General features: G+C 63.8%; 1 protein-coding gene across 8 annotated transcripts in view; it reads left to right on the forward strand.

The window, feature by feature from the left end:
• Positions 1–16,080, forward strand: part of pacsin3 (protein kinase C and casein kinase substrate in neurons 3) — a 122,254-nt gene that overhangs the window by 69,154 nt on the left and 37,020 nt on the right. For all 8 annotated transcript variants that reach the window (XM_063062272.1, XM_063062276.1, XM_063062273.1 and 5 more), the window contains exons 4-6: positions 2,098–2,333; positions 6,220–6,375; positions 15,236–15,411. In XM_063062272.1, coding sequence (XP_062918342.1) covers positions 2,098–2,333; positions 6,220–6,375; positions 15,236–15,411 — 568 coding nt within the window. The remainder of the gene's footprint in view (positions 1–2,097; positions 2,334–6,219; positions 6,376–15,235; positions 15,412–16,080) is intronic.

A 16,080-nucleotide genomic window follows, 5' to 3' on the forward strand; every position in this document is an offset into this window, starting at 1 on the left:
AATGTTGACTGTTCATTTCCACGGATGCTGCCCGACCTGCTGAGTTCCTCCAACGTGTTGTGTGTGTTGTTCAGAATTGGCTTGCCCACAGAACGCGGAGGTTAGTAGTAGCTGGGGCATATTCTGCCTGGAGGTTGGCTGTAAGTAGAGCGTATTCTGTCTGTAGGTTGGCTGTGGATGGAATGTATTCTGCTTGTAGGTCAGGATCCCTGCTCTGTTATGATTTTTTAAAAATATAAATGACTTTGAGGAAATGGAAGGGTGTGTTGGTAAGTTTGCAGATAACATGAAGATTGGTGGTGTGTATAGTGTAGAAGATAGTCTTCGGTTACAATGGGACTTTGACGGGACGCAGAGCTGGGCTGAGAAGTGGCAGGTGAAGTTCAATTCAGAGAAGTGAAGTGATTCACTTTGGAGGGTCTACCTTGATGGCAAAGTGCAAAGTTAATGGTGGGATTCACAGCAGTGTAGAGGAACTGGAATCTTGGCGCCTCAGTCCATAGACCCCTCGAAGTTCCTGTGCAAGTTGATAGGATGGTTAAGAAGGCATATGGTGTGTTGGCCTTTGTTAGTCTAGGGATTGTCAAAAGCCAATAGGTAATGTTGCAGCTCTATAAAACTCTGGTTAGAACACACTTGGAGTATTATCTTCAGTTCTGGTCACCTCATTGTAAAAAGGGTATGGATGCTTTAGAGAGAGTTACCACGATGAAGCCTGGGTTAGGCAATTTGTCTTTTGAAGAAAGATTGAGTGAGTTAGGGCTTTTCTCTTTGGAGTGAAGGAGGATGAGAGAAGACGATAGAGGTGTGTGAGATGGTAAGAGGCACAGAAAATATGGACAGCCAGCACTCCTGGAGTGCAATGGCTAACTTGAGAGGGTGTACTTCCAAGGTGATTAGAGAAACGTATTGCCAGGAGTGGTGGTAGAGGCAGAATAATTCAGGACATTTAAGAGACTCACAGATAGCACTTCATTTTTCTTTCATTCATGTGCCTATGTGTTGGAGAGAAGGGTTAGATTGACCTAGGAGTAGGTAAAAAGGTCAGTACCACCTCGTGGGCCTTTACTGTGCTGCTCTGAGTTCTGCACCTTCCGTTATTTAGAGAGAGTCAGCAGGATCTGTCTAATAAAACTGATATCTGATGAAGCTGAAAAAGCTGAGGGATTTTGAAGAGACCATGGAAGTACTTAAATGATTCTGTGCCAAATATCTGTGGGGATCCATGTATGGCATTTCAAAGACGTTTTGTGAAGTTGCTCATGAGATATAAATTGAAATTTATGAAACTAGGCTCATGTATTGAATGAGGAAAGGATCTAGACAACAGGGTGATTCTCATTGACAGAATGTGACCTGCACTACTGTTGGAAGGTCTATATTGAGGCTGCAGCAAGTTGCGATGAACTTCGATGCATGACTTTTTATTCTGGATAATCTTGCCGTTTGTTTCATTCCTCCCCTCCACCTACCTTGTGCTCTCCTCAAACTTCACTCACTCAACCTTCCTCCTTCCATTCTGTCACCCCATCTTTAACCTTTCCCTCATTGTGTTGAACTCCTTTTCATTTGCTACTCTCTCTCCTCGTTTTCACCTCTGCCGTTCTGTCTCCATTCCCCCTTTTCTCCTCTCTGTCCCTACATGCACCCTCTATTTCCCACATCCCTCCACTGGTCCACCTGCATTCTCCCAATCTCATCCACTCTCTTCTCACTCCTTTACCTCTTCCCTGTAATTTTGCATTTTTTCTCTTTCCTTACACATTCCATCACTCTCTGATCTGAATATTCACTTGCTTGGGTCTCCCATTTGCCCCCGCTCTCTCCCATAATGGTACTTCCATTTACCCCTTGTCTAACTTTCATCTCTTCTCATTCCCTTTTATCGCCATCTCTTTCGCTCTTCCTTCTTCCTCCCCCTCTCCCCTCTCACCTTTTTTTTTTGGATTGGCTTTCTTATTCTCTTCCCCATCTTTCCGTTATTTGTGGCCACTCTAACTGTTTCCCCTCACCTCCCTGTAACGGACTCCTCTATCTGCACTGTTTCCCTGCACACCCTCCCCCTCTCTCTGCCCTCTCTCTCTCCCCCCTCGCTAGGTGCTCAGTATGGCACACTGGAGAAAGCCTGGCACGCCTTCATGCTGGCTGCGGACAAGCTGAGTGAGCTCCACCTGGAAATGCAGAGCCACCTGGCAGGTGCAGACAGCGCCAAGGTCAAGCAGTGGCAGAAGGAGGCTTACCACAGGCAGCTGGTCGGGGCATTTAAGGAGACCAAAGAGGCAGAAGATGATTTCTGCAAAGCTCAGAAGCCCTGGGTGAAGAAGCTCAAGGAGGTACAATGTTCTGTACCAGGGTGCTGGGTGACATCGTGTCGGTGATGGGTCGCGTTGTAAAGCCAAAGTGCCCCGTTAGTGTGTAGGACAGTGACCGACTGGAGCACATGAAACAGACTCCCGAGCCAATGCTAGTCTGTCTCGGGGACACCCCCCGATGCGGCAGGTTGGTCTTTAGGACCCCCAAGGCTGTCAGTGACTGGTCTCTGAGTCTTCACCTCCTCAGGCTGGTGTCAGCCTGTCTCTGGGTCTCCCTCTCCCCCTGGGTTGGTGTCAGCCTGTCTCAGGGTCCCCTCCCCCTGGGCTGCTGTCAGTCTGTCTCTGGGTCCCTCCTCCACCCGGCCTGGTGTTGGCCTGTCTGTGGGTCTACCCCCCTCCTCCCCCCGGGCTGGTGTCAGTCTGTCTCTGAGTTCCCCCTCCTCCCCCCGGTCAGTCTGACACTGAGTCCCCCCAACCTCCCCCGGGCTGGTGTTGGCCTGTCTGTGGGTCTACTCCCCCTCCCCCCGGGCTGGTGTTGGCCTGTCTGTGGGTCTACTCCCCTCCTCCCCCCGGTCTGGTGTCAGTCTGTCTCTGAGTCCCCCCTCCTCCCCCCGGGCTGGTGTCAGTCGTCAGTCTGTCTCTGAGTCCCCCCTCCTCCCCCTCTCCCCCCGGGCTGGTGTCAGTCGTCAGTCTGTCTCTGAGTCCCCTCAACCTCCCCCCGGTCTGGTGTCAGTCTGTCTCTGAGTCCCCCCCCTCCCCCCGGGCTGGTGTCAGTCTGTCTCTGAGTCCCCTCGACCTCCCCCCGGGCTGGTGTTGGCCTGTCTGTGGGTCTACCCTCCTCCTCCCCCCGGGCTGGTGTCAGTCTGTCTCTGAGTCCCCCCTCCTCCCCCCGGTCAGTCTGTCTCTGAGTCCCCTCGACCTCCCCCCAGTCTGGTGTCAGTCTATCTCTGAGTCCCCTCGACCTCCCCCCGGACTGGTGTTGGCCTGTCCGTGGGTCTACCCCCCCCTCCCCCCGGGCTGGTGTCAGTCTGTCTCTGAGTCCCCCCTCCTCCCCCCGGTCAGTCTGTCTCTGAGTCCCCTCGACCTCCCCCCGGGCTGGTGTCAGTCTGTCTCTGAGTCCCCTCGACCTCCCCCCGGGCTGGTGTCAGTCTGTCTCTGAGTCCCCCCTCCTCCCCCCGGTCAGTCTGTCTCTGAGTCCCCCCTCCTCCCCCCGGGCTGGCGTCAGTCTATCTCTGAGTCCCCTCGACCTCCCCCCGGGCTGGTGTTGCCCTGTCCGTGGGTCTACCCCCCCCTCCACCCGGGCTGGTGTCAGTCTGTCTCTGAGTCCCCCCCGACCTCCCCCCGGGCTGGTGTTGGCCTGTCTGTGGGTCTACCCCCCTCCTTCCCCCGGGCTGGTGTCAGTCTGTCTCTGAGTCCCCTCGACCTCCCCCCGGTCTGGTGTCATTCTGTCTCTGAGTCCCCCCTCCTCCCCCCGGGCTGGTGTCAGTCTGTCTCTGAGTCCCCCCCGACCTCCCCCCGGGCTGGTGTTGCCCTGTCTGTGGGTCCCCTCCCCCCCAGCTGTGTTGGCCTGTCTGTGGGTCTACCCCCCTCCTTCCCCCGGGCTGGTGTCAGTCTGTCTCTGAGTCCCCCCGACCTCCCCCCGGGCTGGTGTTGGCCTGTCTGTGGGTCTACCCCCCCTCCCCCTGGGCTGGTGTTGGCCTGTCTGTGGGTCTACCCCCCTCCTCCCCCCGGGCTGGTGTCAGTCTGTCTCTGAGTCCCCCCACCTCCCCCCGGTCAGTCTATCTCTGAGTCCCCCCTCCTCCCCCCGGTCAGTCTGTCTCTGAGTCCCCTCGACCTCCCCCCGGACTGGTGTTGGCCTGTCCATGGGTCTACCCCCCCGCCCCCCGGGCTGGTGTCAGTCTGTCTCTGAGTCCCCCCTCCTCCCCCCGGGCTGGTGTCAGTCTGTCTCTGAGTCCCCCATCCCCCCCCCCGGGCTGGCGTCAGTCTGTCTCTGAGTCCCCCCGACCTCCCCCCGGGCTGGTGTTGGCCTGTCTGTGGGTCTACCCCCCTTCCCCCCGGGCTGGTGTTGGCCTGTCTGTGAGTCTACCCCCCCCTCCCCCCAGGCTGGTGTCAGTCTGGCTCTGCGTCCCCTCGACCTCCCCCCGGTCTGGTGTCAGTCTGTCTCTGAGTCCCCCCTCCTCCCCCCGGGCTGGTGTCAGTCTGTCTCTGAGTCCCCTCGACCTCCCCCTGGGCTGGTGTTGGCCTGTCTGTGGGTCCACTCCCCCCCCAGCTGTGTTGGCCTGTCTGTGGGTCTACCCCCCTCTCCCCGGGCTGGTGTTGGGCTGTCTGTGGGTCTACCTCCCCCCTCCCCCCGGGCTGGTGTTGGCCTGTCTGTGGGTCTACCACCTCCTCCCCCCGGGCTGGTGTTGGCCTGTCTGTGGGTCTACCTCCCCTCCTCCCCCCGGGCTGGTGTTGGCCTGTCTGTGGGTCTACCCCCCTCCCCCCGGGCTGGTGTTGGGCTGTCTGTGGGTCTACCTCCCCCCTCCCCCCGGGCTGGTGTTGGCCTGTCTGTGGGTCTACCACCTCCTCCCCCCGGGCTGGTGTTGGCCTGTCTGTGGGTCTACCTCCCCTCCTCCCCCCTGGGCTGGTGTTGCCCTGTCTGTGGGTCTACCTCCCCTCCTCCCCGCGGGCTGGCGTCAGTCTATCTCTGAGTCCCCTCGACCTCCCCCCGGACTGGTGTTGGCCTGTCCGTAGGTCTACCCCCCCCCCCCCCGGGCTGGTGTCAGTCTGTCTCTGAGTCCCCCCTCCTCCCCCCGTTCAGTCTGTCTCTGAGTTCCCCCTCCTCCCCGCGGGCTGGCGTCAGTCTATCTTTGAGTCCCATCGACCTCCCCCCGGGCTGGTGTTGCCCTGTCTGTGGGTCCCCTCCCCCCCAGCTGTGTTGGCCTGTCTGTGGGTCTACCCCCCTCCTCCCCTCGGGCTGGTGTCAGTCTGTCTCTGAGTCCCCCCGACCTCCCCCCGGGCTGGTGTTGGCCTGTCTGTGGGTCTACCCCCTCCTCCCCCCGGGCTGGTGTTGGCCTGTCTGTGGGTCTACCCCCCTCCCCCCGGGCTGGTGTTGGCCTGTCCGTGGGTCTACCCCCTCCTCCCCCCGGGCTGGTGTTGGCCTGTCCGTGGGTCTACCCCCCCTCCCCCCGGGCTGGTGTTGGCCTGTCCGTGGGTCTACCCCCCCTCCCCCCGGGCTGGTGTTGGCCTGTCCGTGGGTCTACCTCCCCCCCCCGGGCTGGTGTTGGCCTGTCTGTGGGTCTACCCCCCTCCCCCCGGGCTGGTGTTGGCCTGTCTGTGGGTCTACCCCCCTCCCCCCGGGCTGGTGTTGGCCTGTCTGTGGGTCTACCCCCCCTCCCCCCGGGCTGGTGTTGGCCTGTCTGTGGGTCTACCCCCCCTCCCCCCGGGCTGGTGTTGGCCTGTCTGTGGGTCTACCCCCCCTCCCCCCCGGCTGGTGTTGGCCTGTCCGTGGGTCTACCTCCCCTCCTCCCCCCGGGCTGGTGTTGGCCTGTCTGTGGGTCTACCCCCCCTCCCCCCGGGCTGGTGTTGGCCTGTCTGTGGGTCTACCCCCCCTCCCCCCGGGCTGGTGTTGGCCTGTCTGTGGGTCCCCTCCCCCCGGGCTGGTGTTGGCCTGTCCGTGGGTCTACCTCCCCTCCCCCCGGGCTGGTGTTGGCCTGTCTGTGGGTCTACCTCCCCTCCTCCCCCCGGGCTGGTGTTGGCCTGTCTGTGGGTCTACCCCCCCTCCTCCCCCCGGGCTGGCATCAGCCGGACTCTCTTGGATCGTTCCCCCCCCCCATGGCAGTGCAGGGTTTTTTTCGGGTATCTTGTGTTCCAGCTGGAGCTGTGTGCTTGTGGCCTGCACACTGTTTCACCTGTCTTCCCGCCGCAGGTGGAGGCAGCCAAGCGGAATTACCACAGCGCCCGTAAGGAGGAGCGAGCGGCGCAGATCCGTGAGAGTAACGGCAGGGCTGACCAATCCCTGGCCCCAGATCAGCTCCGCAAGCTGCAGGAGCGCGTCCAGAGGAGCTCGCAGGAGCTGGAGAAGGTCCGGGTGAGGCGGGCCCGGTGTGGTGGTGGGGGGGGGGGACTGGTGACGTGATCCCGGTGTGGGGGGGGGAATGGTGACGTGATCCCGGTGTGGGGGGAGAATGGTGACGTGGGTCCCGGTGTGGGAGGGGGGGAATGGTGACGTGATCCCGGTGTGGGGGGGGAATGGTGACGTGATCCTGGTGTGGGGGGGGAATGGTGACGTGGGCCCCGGTGTGGGAGGGGGAAGGGATGAGGTGAGATGGGTCCCGGTGTGGGAGGGGGAAGGGGTGAGGTGAGGTGGGCCCCGGTGTGGGAGGGGGAAGGGGTGAGGTGAGGTGGGCCCCGGTGGGGGAGGGGGAAGGGGTGAGGTGAGGTGGGCCCCGGTGTGGGGGGGGAAAGGGTGAGGTGACGTGGGCCCCGGTGTGGGAGGGGGAAGGGGTGAGGTGAGGTGGGCCCCGGTGTGGGGGGGGAAAGGGTGAGGTGGGCCCCGGTGTGGAGGGGGGAAGGAGTGAGGTGCGTCCCGGTGTGGGAGGGGGAAGAGGTGAAGTGAGGTGGGCCCCAGTGTGGGAGGGGGAAGAGGTGAAGTGGGTGCCAGTGTGGGAGGGGGAAGGGGTGAGGTGAGGTGGGCCCCGGTGTGGGAGGGGGAAGGGGTGAGGTGAGGTGGGTCCCGGTGTGGGAGGGGGAAGGGGTGAGGTGAGGTGGGTCCCAGTGTGGGAGGGGGAAGAGGTGAAGTGGGTGCCGGTGTGGGAGGGGGAAGGGGTGAGGTGGGCGCCGGTGTGGGAGGGGGAAGGGGTGAGGTGGACCCAGTGTGGGAGGGGGAAGGGGTAAGGTGGTCCCGGTGTGGGAGGGGGAAGGGGTGAGGTGGGTCCTGGTCTGGGGCGGGGAATGGTGACGTGGGTCCCGGTGTGGGAGGGGGAAGGGGTGAGGCGGACCCGGTGTGGGAGGGGGAAGGGGTGAGGCGGTCCCGGTGTGGGAGGGGGAAGGGGTGAGGTGGGTCCCGGTGTGGGGGGGGGAAATGGTGACGTGGGTCCCGGTGTGGGAGGGGGAATGGTGACGTGGGTCCCGTTGTGGGAGGGGGAAGGGGTGACGTGGGTCCCGGTGTGGGAGGGGGAAGGGGTGACGTGGGTCCCGGTGTGGGAGGGGGAAGGGGTGAGGTGGACCCGGTGTGGGAGGGGGAAGGGGTGAGGTGAGGTGGGTCCCGGTGTGGGAGGGGGAAGGGGTGAGGTGAGGTGGGTCCCGGTGTGGGAGGGGGAAGGGGTGAGGTGAGGTGGGTCCCGGTGTGGGAGGGGGAAGGGGTGAGGTGAGGTGGGTCCCGGTGTGGGAGGCGGAAGGGGTGAGGTGAGGTGGGTCCCGGTGTGGGAGGGGGAAGAGGTGAAGTGGGTGCCGGTGTGGGAGGGGGAAGGGGTGAGGTGAGGTGGGTCCCAATGTGGGAGGGGGAAGAGGTGAAGTGGGTGCCGGTGTGGGAGGGGGAAGGGGTGAGGTGAACTGGGTCCCGGTGTGGGAGGGGGAAGGGGTGAGGTGAAGTGGGTCCCGGTGTGGGAGGGGGAAGGGGTGAGGTGAAGTGGGTCCCGGTGTGGGAGGGGGAAGGGGTGAGGTGAGGTGGGCCCTGGTGTGGGCGGGGGAAGGGGTGAGGTGGACCCAGTGTGGGAGGGGGAAGGGGTGAGGTGGACCCAGTGTGGGAGGGGGAAGGGGTAAGGTGGTCCCGGTGTGGGAGGGGGAAGGGGTGAGGTGGGTCCTGGTCTGGGGGGGGGAATGGTGACGTGGGTCCCGGTGTGGGAGGGGGAAGGGGTGAGGCGGACCCGGTGTGGGAGGGGGAAGGGGTGAGGCGGTCCCGGTGTGGGAGGGGGAAGGGGTGAGGTGGGTCCCGGTGTGGGGTGGGGAAATGGTGACGTGGGTCCCGGTGTGGGAGGGGGAAGGGGTGACGTGGGTCCCGGTGTGGGAGGGGGAAGGGGTGAGGTGAGGTGGGTCCCGGTGTGGGAGGGGGAAGGGGTGAGTTGAGGTGGGTCCCGGTGTGGGAGGGGGAAGAGGTGAAGTGGGTCCCGGTGTGGGAGGGGGAAGGGGTGAAGTGGGTCCCGGTGTGGGAGGGGGAAGGGGTGAGGTGGGCGCCGGTGTGGGAGGGGGAAGGGGTGAGGTGGACCCAGTGTGGGAGGGGGAAGGGGTGAGGTGAGGTGGGCCCCGGTGTGGGAGGGGGAAGGGGTGAGGTGAGGTGGGTCCCGGTGTGGGAGGGGGAAGGGGTGAGGTGAGGTGGGCCCCGGTGTGGGAGGGGGAAGAGGTGAGGTGAGGTGGGCCCCGGTGTGGGAGGGGGAAGGGGTGAGGTGAGGTGGGTCCCGGTGTGGGAGGGGGAAGGGGTGAGGTGAGGTGGGCCCCGGTGTGGGAGGGGGAAGAGGTGAGGTGAGGTGGGCCCCGGTGTGGGAGGGGGAAGAGGTGAAGTGGGTCCCGGTGTGGGAGGGGGAAGGGGTGAGGTGAGGTGGGCCCCGGTGTGGGAGGGGGAAGGGGTGAGGTGAGGTGGGCCCTGGTGTGGGAGGGATAAGGGGTGAGGTGAGGTGGGCCCTGGTGTGGGAGGGGGAAGGGGTGAGGTGGACCCGGTGTGGGAGGGGGAAGGGGTGAGGTGAGGTGGACCCGGTGTTGGAGGGGGAAGGGGTGAGGTGAGGTGGACCCGGTGTTGGAGGGGGAAGGGGTGAGGTGAGGTGGGCCCCGGTGTGGGAGGGGGAAGGGGTGAGGTGAGGTGGGCCCTGGTGTGGGAGGGGGAAGGAGTGAGGTGGACCCGGTGTGGGAGGGGGAAGGGGTGAGGTGAGGTGGGTCCCGGTGTGGGAGGGGGAAGGGGTGAGGTGAGGTGGGTCCCGGTGTGGGAGGGGGAAGGGGTGAGGTGGGTCCCGGTGTGGGAGGGGGAAGGTCAGGGTGAGGTGGGTCCCGGTGTGGGTGGGGGATGGTCAGGGTGAGGTGGGTCCCGGTGTGGGAAGGGGGAGGTCAGGGTGAGGTGGGTCCCGGTATGGGAGGGGGAAGAGGTGAAGTGGGTCCCGGTGTGGGAGGGGGAAGAGGTGAAGTGGGTCCCGGTGTGGGAGGGGGAAGAGGTGAAGTGGGTCCCGGTGTGCGAGGGGGAAGAGGTGAATTGGGTCCCGGTGTGCGAGGGGGAAGAGGTGAAGTGGGTCCCGGTGTGCGAGGGGGAAGAGGTGAAGTGGGTCCCGGTGTTGGAGGGGGAAGGGGTGAAGTAGGTCCCGGTGTGGGAGGGGGAAGGTCGGGGTGAGGTGGGCCCCGGTGTGGAAGGGGGAAGGTCGGGGTGAGGTGGGTCCCGGTGTGGGAGGGGGAAGGGGTGGGGTGAGGTGAGGTGGGCCCCGGTGTGGGAGGGGGAAGGGGTGAGGTGAGGTGGGTCCCGGTGTGGGAGGGGGAAGGGGTGAGGTGAGGTGGGTCCCGGTGTGGGAGGGGGAAGGGGTGAGGTGAGGTGGGCCCCGGTGTGTGAGGGGTAGGGGTGAGGTGGGTCCCGGTGTGGGAGGGGGAAGGGGTGATGTGAGGTGGGCCCTGGTGTGGGAGGGGGAAGGGGTGAGGTGAGGTGGGCCCTGGTGTGGGAGGGGGAAGGGGTGAGGAGGACCCGGTGTGGGAGGGGGAAGGGGTGAGGTGAGGTGGACCCCGTGTTGGAGGGGGAAGGGGTGAGGTGAGGTGGACCCCGTGTTGGAGGGGGAAGGGGTGAGGTGAGGTGGGCCCCGGTGTGGGAGGGGGAAGGGGTGAGGTGAGGTGGGCCCCGGTGTGGGAGGGGGAAGGGGTGAGGAGGACCCGGTGTGGGAGGGGGAAGGGGTGAGGTGAGGTGGACCCCGTGTTGGAGGGGGAAGGGGTGAGGTGAGGTGGGCCCCGGTGTGGGAGGGGGAAGGGGTGAGGTGAGGTGGGTCCCGGTGTGGGAGGGGGAAGGGGTGAGGTGGGTCCCGGTGTGGGAGGGGGAAGGGGTGAGCTGGGTCCCGGTGTGGGAGGGGGAAGGTCAGGGTGAGGTGGGTCCCGGTGTGGGAGGGGGAAGAGGTGAAGTGGGTCCCGGTGTGGGAGGGGGAAGAGGTGAAGTGGGTCCCGGTGTGGGAGGGGGAAGAGGTGAAGTGGGTCCCGGTGTGCGCGGGGGAAGGGGTGAAGTAGGTCCCGGTGTGGGAGGGGGAAGGTCGGGGTGAGGTGGGTCCCGGTGTGGGAGGGGGAAGGGGTGAGGTGAGGTGGGCCCCGGTGTGGGAGGGGGAAGGGATGAGGTGAGGTGGGCCCCGGTGTGGGAGGGGGAAGGGATGAGGTGAGATGGGTCCCGGTGTGGGAGGGGGAAGGGGTGAGGTGAGGTGGATCCCGGTGTGGGAGGGGGAAGGGGTGAAGTGGGTCCCGGTGTGGGAGGGGGAAGGGGTGAGGTGGGCGCCGGTGTGGGAGGGGGAAGGGGTGAGGTGGACCCAGTGTGGGAGGGGGAAGGGGTGAGGTGAGGTGGGCCCCGGTGTGGGAGGGGGAAGGGGTGAGGTGAGGTGGGCCCCGGTGTGGGAGGGGGAAGAGGTGAGGTGGGTCCCGGTGTGGGAGGGGGAAGGGGTGAGGTGAGGTGGGCCCCGGTGTGGGAGGGGGAAGAGGTGAAGTGGGTCCCGGTGTGGGAGGGGGAAGGGGTGAGGTGAGGTGGGCCCTGGTGTGGGAGGGGGAAGGGGTGAGGTGAGGTGGGCCCTGGTGTGGGAGGGGGAAGGGGTGAGGTGGACCCGGTGTGGGAGGGGGAAGGGGTGAGGTGAGGTGGACCCGGTGTTGGAGGGGGAAGGGGTGAGGTGAGGTGGGCCCCGGTGTGGGAGGGGGAAGGGGTGAGGTGAGGTGGGCCCCGGTGTGGGAGGGGGAAGGGGTGAGGTGAGGTGGGTCCCGGTGTGGGAGGGGGAAGGGGTGAGGTGGGTCCCGGTGTGGGAGGGGGAAGGTCAGGGTGAGGTGGGTCCCGGTGTGGGAGGGGGAAGGTCAGGGTGAGGTGGGTCCCGGTGTGGGAGGGCGAAGAGGTGAAGTGGGTCCCGGTGTGGGAGGGGGAAGAGGTGAAGTGGGTCCCGGTGTGCGAGGGGGAAGAGGTGAAGTGGGTCCCGGTGTGGGAGGGGGAAGGGGTGAGGTGAGGTGGGCCCTGGTGTGGGAGGGGGAAGGGGTGAGGTGAGGTGGGCCCTGGTGTGGGAGGGGGAAGGGGTGAGGTGGACCCGGTGTGGGGGGGGAAGGGGTGAGGTGGGTCCCGGTGTGGGAGGGGGAAGGTCAGGGTGAGGTGGGTCCCGGTGTGGGAGGGGGAAGGTCAGGGTGAGGTGGGCCCCGGTGTGGGAGGGGGAAGGTCAGGGTGAGGTGGGCCCCGGTGTGGAAGGGGGAAGGTCGGGGTGAGGTGGGTCCCGGTGTGGGAGGGGGAAGAGGTGAGGTGAGGTGGGCCCCGGTGTGGGAGGGGGAAGGGGTGAGGTGAGGTGGGTCCCGGTGTGGGAGGGGGAAGGGGTGAGGTGAGGTGGGTCCCGGTGTGGGAGGGGGAAGGGGTGAGGTGAGGTGGGTCCCGGTGTGGGAGGGGGAAGGGGTGAGGTGAGGTGGGTCCCGGTGTGGGAGGGGGAAGGGGTGAGGTGAGGTGGGTCCCGGTGTGGGAGGGGGAAGGGGTGAGGTGAGGTGGGCCCCGGTGTGTGAGGGGTAGGGGTGAGGTGGGTCCCGGTGTGGGAGGGGGAAGAGGTGAAGTGGGTCCCGGTGTGGGAGGGGGAAGGGGTGAGGTGAGGTGGGCCCTGGTGTGGGAGGGGGAAGGGGTGAGGTGAGGTGGGCCCTGGTGTGGGAGGGGGAAGGGGTGAGGTGGACCCGGTGTGGGAGGGGGAAGGGGTGACGTGAGGGGTGAGGTGAGGTGGACCCCGGTGTGGGAGGGGGAAGGGGTGAAGTGGGTCCCGGTGTGGGAGGGGGAAGAGGTGAAGTGGGTCCCGGTGTGCGCGGGGGAAGGGGTGAAGTAGGTCCCGGTGTGGGAGGGGGAAGGTCGGGGTGAGGTGGGTCCCGGTTTGGGAGGGGGAAGGGGTGAGGTGAGGTGGGCCCCGGTGTGGGAGGGGGAAGGGATGAGGTGAGATGGGTCCCGGTGTGGGAGGGGGAAGTGGTGAGGAGGTGGGTCCCGGTGTGGGAGGGGGAAGGGGTGAGGTGAGGTGGGCCCCAGTGTGGGAGGGGGAAGGTCAGGGTGAGGTGGGCCCCGGTGTCGGAGGGGGAAGGGGTGAGTTGAGGTGGGCCCATGTGTGGGAGGGGGAAGGGGTGAGTTGAGGTGGGCCCCGGTGTGGGAGGGGTAAGATCAGGGTGAGGTAGTCCCGGTGTGGGAGGGCGAAGGGTTGAGGTGGGCCCCGGTGTGGGAGGGTGAAAGTCGGGGTGAGGTGGGTCCCGGTGTTGGAGGTGGAAGGGGTGAGGTGAGGTAGTCCCGGTGTGGGAGGGCGAAGGGTTGAGGTGGGTCCCGGTGTGGGAGGGCGAAGGGTTGAGGTGGGTCCCGGTGTGGGAGGGCGAAGGGTTGAGGTGGGTCCCGGTGTGGGAGGGGGAAGGGGTGAGGTGAGGTGGGCCCCGGTGTGGGAGGGGGAAGGACGGGGTGAGGTGGGTCCCGGTGTGGGAGGGGGAAGGGGTGAGGTGAGGTGTGCCCTGGTGTGGGAGGGGGAAGGGGTGAGGTGAGGTGTGCCCTGGTGTGGGAGGGGGAAGGGGTGAGGTGAGGTGGGCCCCGGTGTGGGAGGGGGAAGGGATGAGGTGAGATGGGTCCCGGTGTGGGAGGGGGAAGTGGTGAGGAGGTGGGTCCCGGTGTGGGAGGGGGAAGGGGTGAGGTGAGGTGGGCCCCAGTGTGGGAGGGGGAAGGTCAGGGTGAGGTGGGCCCCGGTGTCGGAGGGGGAAGGGGTGAGTTGAGGTGGGCCCATGTGTGGGAGGGGGAAGGGGTGAGTTGAGGTGGGCCCCGGTGTGGGAGGGGTAAGATCAGGGTGAGGTAGTCCCGGTGTGGGAGGGCGAAGGGTTGAGGTGGGCCCCGGTGTGGGAGGGTGAAAGTCGGGGTGAGGTGGGTCCCGGTGTTGGAGGTGGAAGGGGTGAGGTGAGGTAGTCCCGGTGTGGGAGGGCGAAGGGTTGAGGTGGGTCCCGGTGTGGGAGGGCGAAGGGTTGAGGTGGGTCCCGGTGTGGGAGGGCGAAGGGTTGAGGTGGGTCCCGGTGTGGGAGGGGGAAGGGGTGAGGTGAGGTGGGCCCCGGTGTGGGAGGGGGAAGGACGGGGTGAGGTGGGTCCCGGTGTGGGAGGGGGAAGGGGTGAGGTGAGGTGTGCCCTGGTGTGGGAGGGGGAAGGGGTGAGGTGAGGTGTGCCCTGGTGTGGGAGGGGGAAGGGGTGAGGTGAGGTGGGTCCCGGTGTGGGAGGGGGAAGGACGGGGTGAGGTGGGTCCCGGTGTGGGAGGGGGAAGGGGTGAGGTGAGGTGTGCCCCGGTGTGGGAGGGGGAAGGTCGGGGTGAGGTGGGTCCCGGTGTGGGAGGGGGAAGGTCAGGGTGAGGTGGGCCCCGGTGTGGGAGGGGGAAGGTCGGGGTTAGGTGGGCCCCGGTGTGGGAGGGGGAAGGTCGGGGTGAGGTGGGTCCCGGTGTAGGAGGGGGAAGGTCAGGGTGAGGTGGGCCCCGGTGTCGGAGGGGGAAGGGGTGAGTTGAGGTGGGCCCATGTGTGGGAGGGGGAAGGGGTGAGTTGAGGTGTGCCCCGGTGTGGGAGGGGGAAGATCAGGGTGAGGTAGTCCCGGTGTGGGAGGGCGAAGGGTTGAGGTGGGTCCCGGTGTGGGAGGGGGAAGGGGTGAGGTGAGGTGGGCCCCGGTGTGGGAGGGTGAAAGTCGGGGTGAGGTGGGTCCCGGTGTTGGAGGGGGAAGGGGTGAATGACAACACCAGGAGCATCAGATTCCGTCTATGACCCCAAAAGACGCACAGGTGACGTGTTGGCTCACCTGGACTAACTGTTCAGGGCCCTGCATGGTAGTGAGGGTAGTTCATTGACCATTCCGAAATCTGATGAGAGTGCATCAAGGAGTGTAGGCCTTCAGATTCTGTAGCTCCACTTGGGAGGAGCAATGAGAGGATGGCATTTCCCGTCCCAGATGGTGAGGGATGCCACCTTCGTGAGCCACCACCTCTTATAATGGCAGAGAAGGTTGTGCCATCTTTAAGCTGGCCTTTTTCAGCCTCTATACCAGGCTGTGATGCAGGCAATCCCAGTGCTCTGTACCACACATCTGTTGAAATTACTTCAACTCTCCTGAAACTCGAGCTGCTGTCATAAATCCTTTTTATGATTGTGTCAGTGTGTTGTGCAAATGATAGATCCTCCAAGATAGTCACCCTTTCCACAGTGACCCCTCAATGAGGACTGTGGTGAGTTCTGACTTTCCCCTCCTGAAGGCCACAATCATGTCCGTGGTTTTGCTGCCATTAAGTGCAAGTTCATTGTTGCAACACCGTTAGATCAGCTGATTTATCTCACTCCTGTACGCCCCGTCCTACCGTCTAAGATGGGCTGATCTATCTCACTCCTGTACGCCCCGTCCTACCGTCTAAGATGGGCTGATCTACCTCACTCCTGTACGCCCCGTCCTACCGTCTAAGATGGGCTGATCTATCTCACTCCTGTACGCCCCGTCCTACCGTCTAAGATGGGCTGACCTATCTCACTCCTGTACGCCCCGTCCTACCGTGTAAGATGGGCTGACCTATCTCACTCCTGTGCGCCCCGTCGTACCATGTAAGATCGGCTGACCTATCTCACTCCTGTACGCCCCGTCCTACCGTCTAAGATGGGCTGATCTATCTCACTCCTGTACGCCCCATCCTACCGTCTAAGATTTTGGACAGGAGGGCTGGAGGCCAGTGGACAGTTTTTAAGCGTGTGGTCCAAGGTGATTTGAGTTGCTGAAGAGTGAGCAGACCGATGGTTTTGTGCAGGGTCAGGAACGCTACGAGAAAGCACTGGAGGAACTGAACAAATACAACCCTAAGTACATGGAGGACATGGAGCAGGTTTTTGACACTTGCCAGGACAACGAGAGGAAGCGCCTCCAGTTCTTCAAGGAGGTCCTACTTGACTTCCACACACATCTGGACCTTTCCAGGATTGACAGGTGAGGGACTTGACCAGGAAGGCAGAGGAACTCGGGAGGGGGAAGAGGAGAGGAATTTATAAGACCATAAGACATAGGAATAGAATTAGGCCATTTGGTCCATCAAGTCTGCTCTGCCATTCAATCATGGCTGATCTGTTTTCCCCTCCTCAGCCCCACTCCCTGGCCTTCTCGCCGTAACCTTTGATGCCACGTCCAATCAAGAACCTATCAAGCTCTGCCTTAAATACACCCAAAGACCTGACCTCCACAGCTGCCTGTGGTCAGAAATTCCACTAGTTCACTGGCTGAACAAATTTTGCCATCTGTTTTCAAATGGACACCCCTCTATCCTGAAGCGGTGCCCTTTTGACCTAGACTTCCCCCACCTTGGGAAACATCTTTTCCACATCTACTCTGTCTAGGCCTTTCAACATTCAAAATCCTTCTCTTATCCTTCTAAATTCTAGTGAGTACAGACCCAGAGCCATCTCGTGTGATAACGCTTTCATTCCTGGAACCATCCTTGTGAACCTCCTCTGAACCCTCTGCAATGCCAGCACATCTTTTCTTAGATAACGAGCCCAAAACTGTCCCCAGTACTCAAGGCGAGGCCTCACCAGTACCTTTATAAAGCCTCAGCATCACATCCCTGCTCTTGTATTCTAGACCTCTTGAAATGAATGCTAA

This window comes from Mobula hypostoma, chromosome 11, assembly GCF_963921235.1.
Source record: "Mobula hypostoma chromosome 11, sMobHyp1.1, whole genome shotgun sequence".
NCBI lineage: Eukaryota > Metazoa > Chordata > Chondrichthyes > Myliobatiformes > Myliobatidae > Mobula > Mobula hypostoma.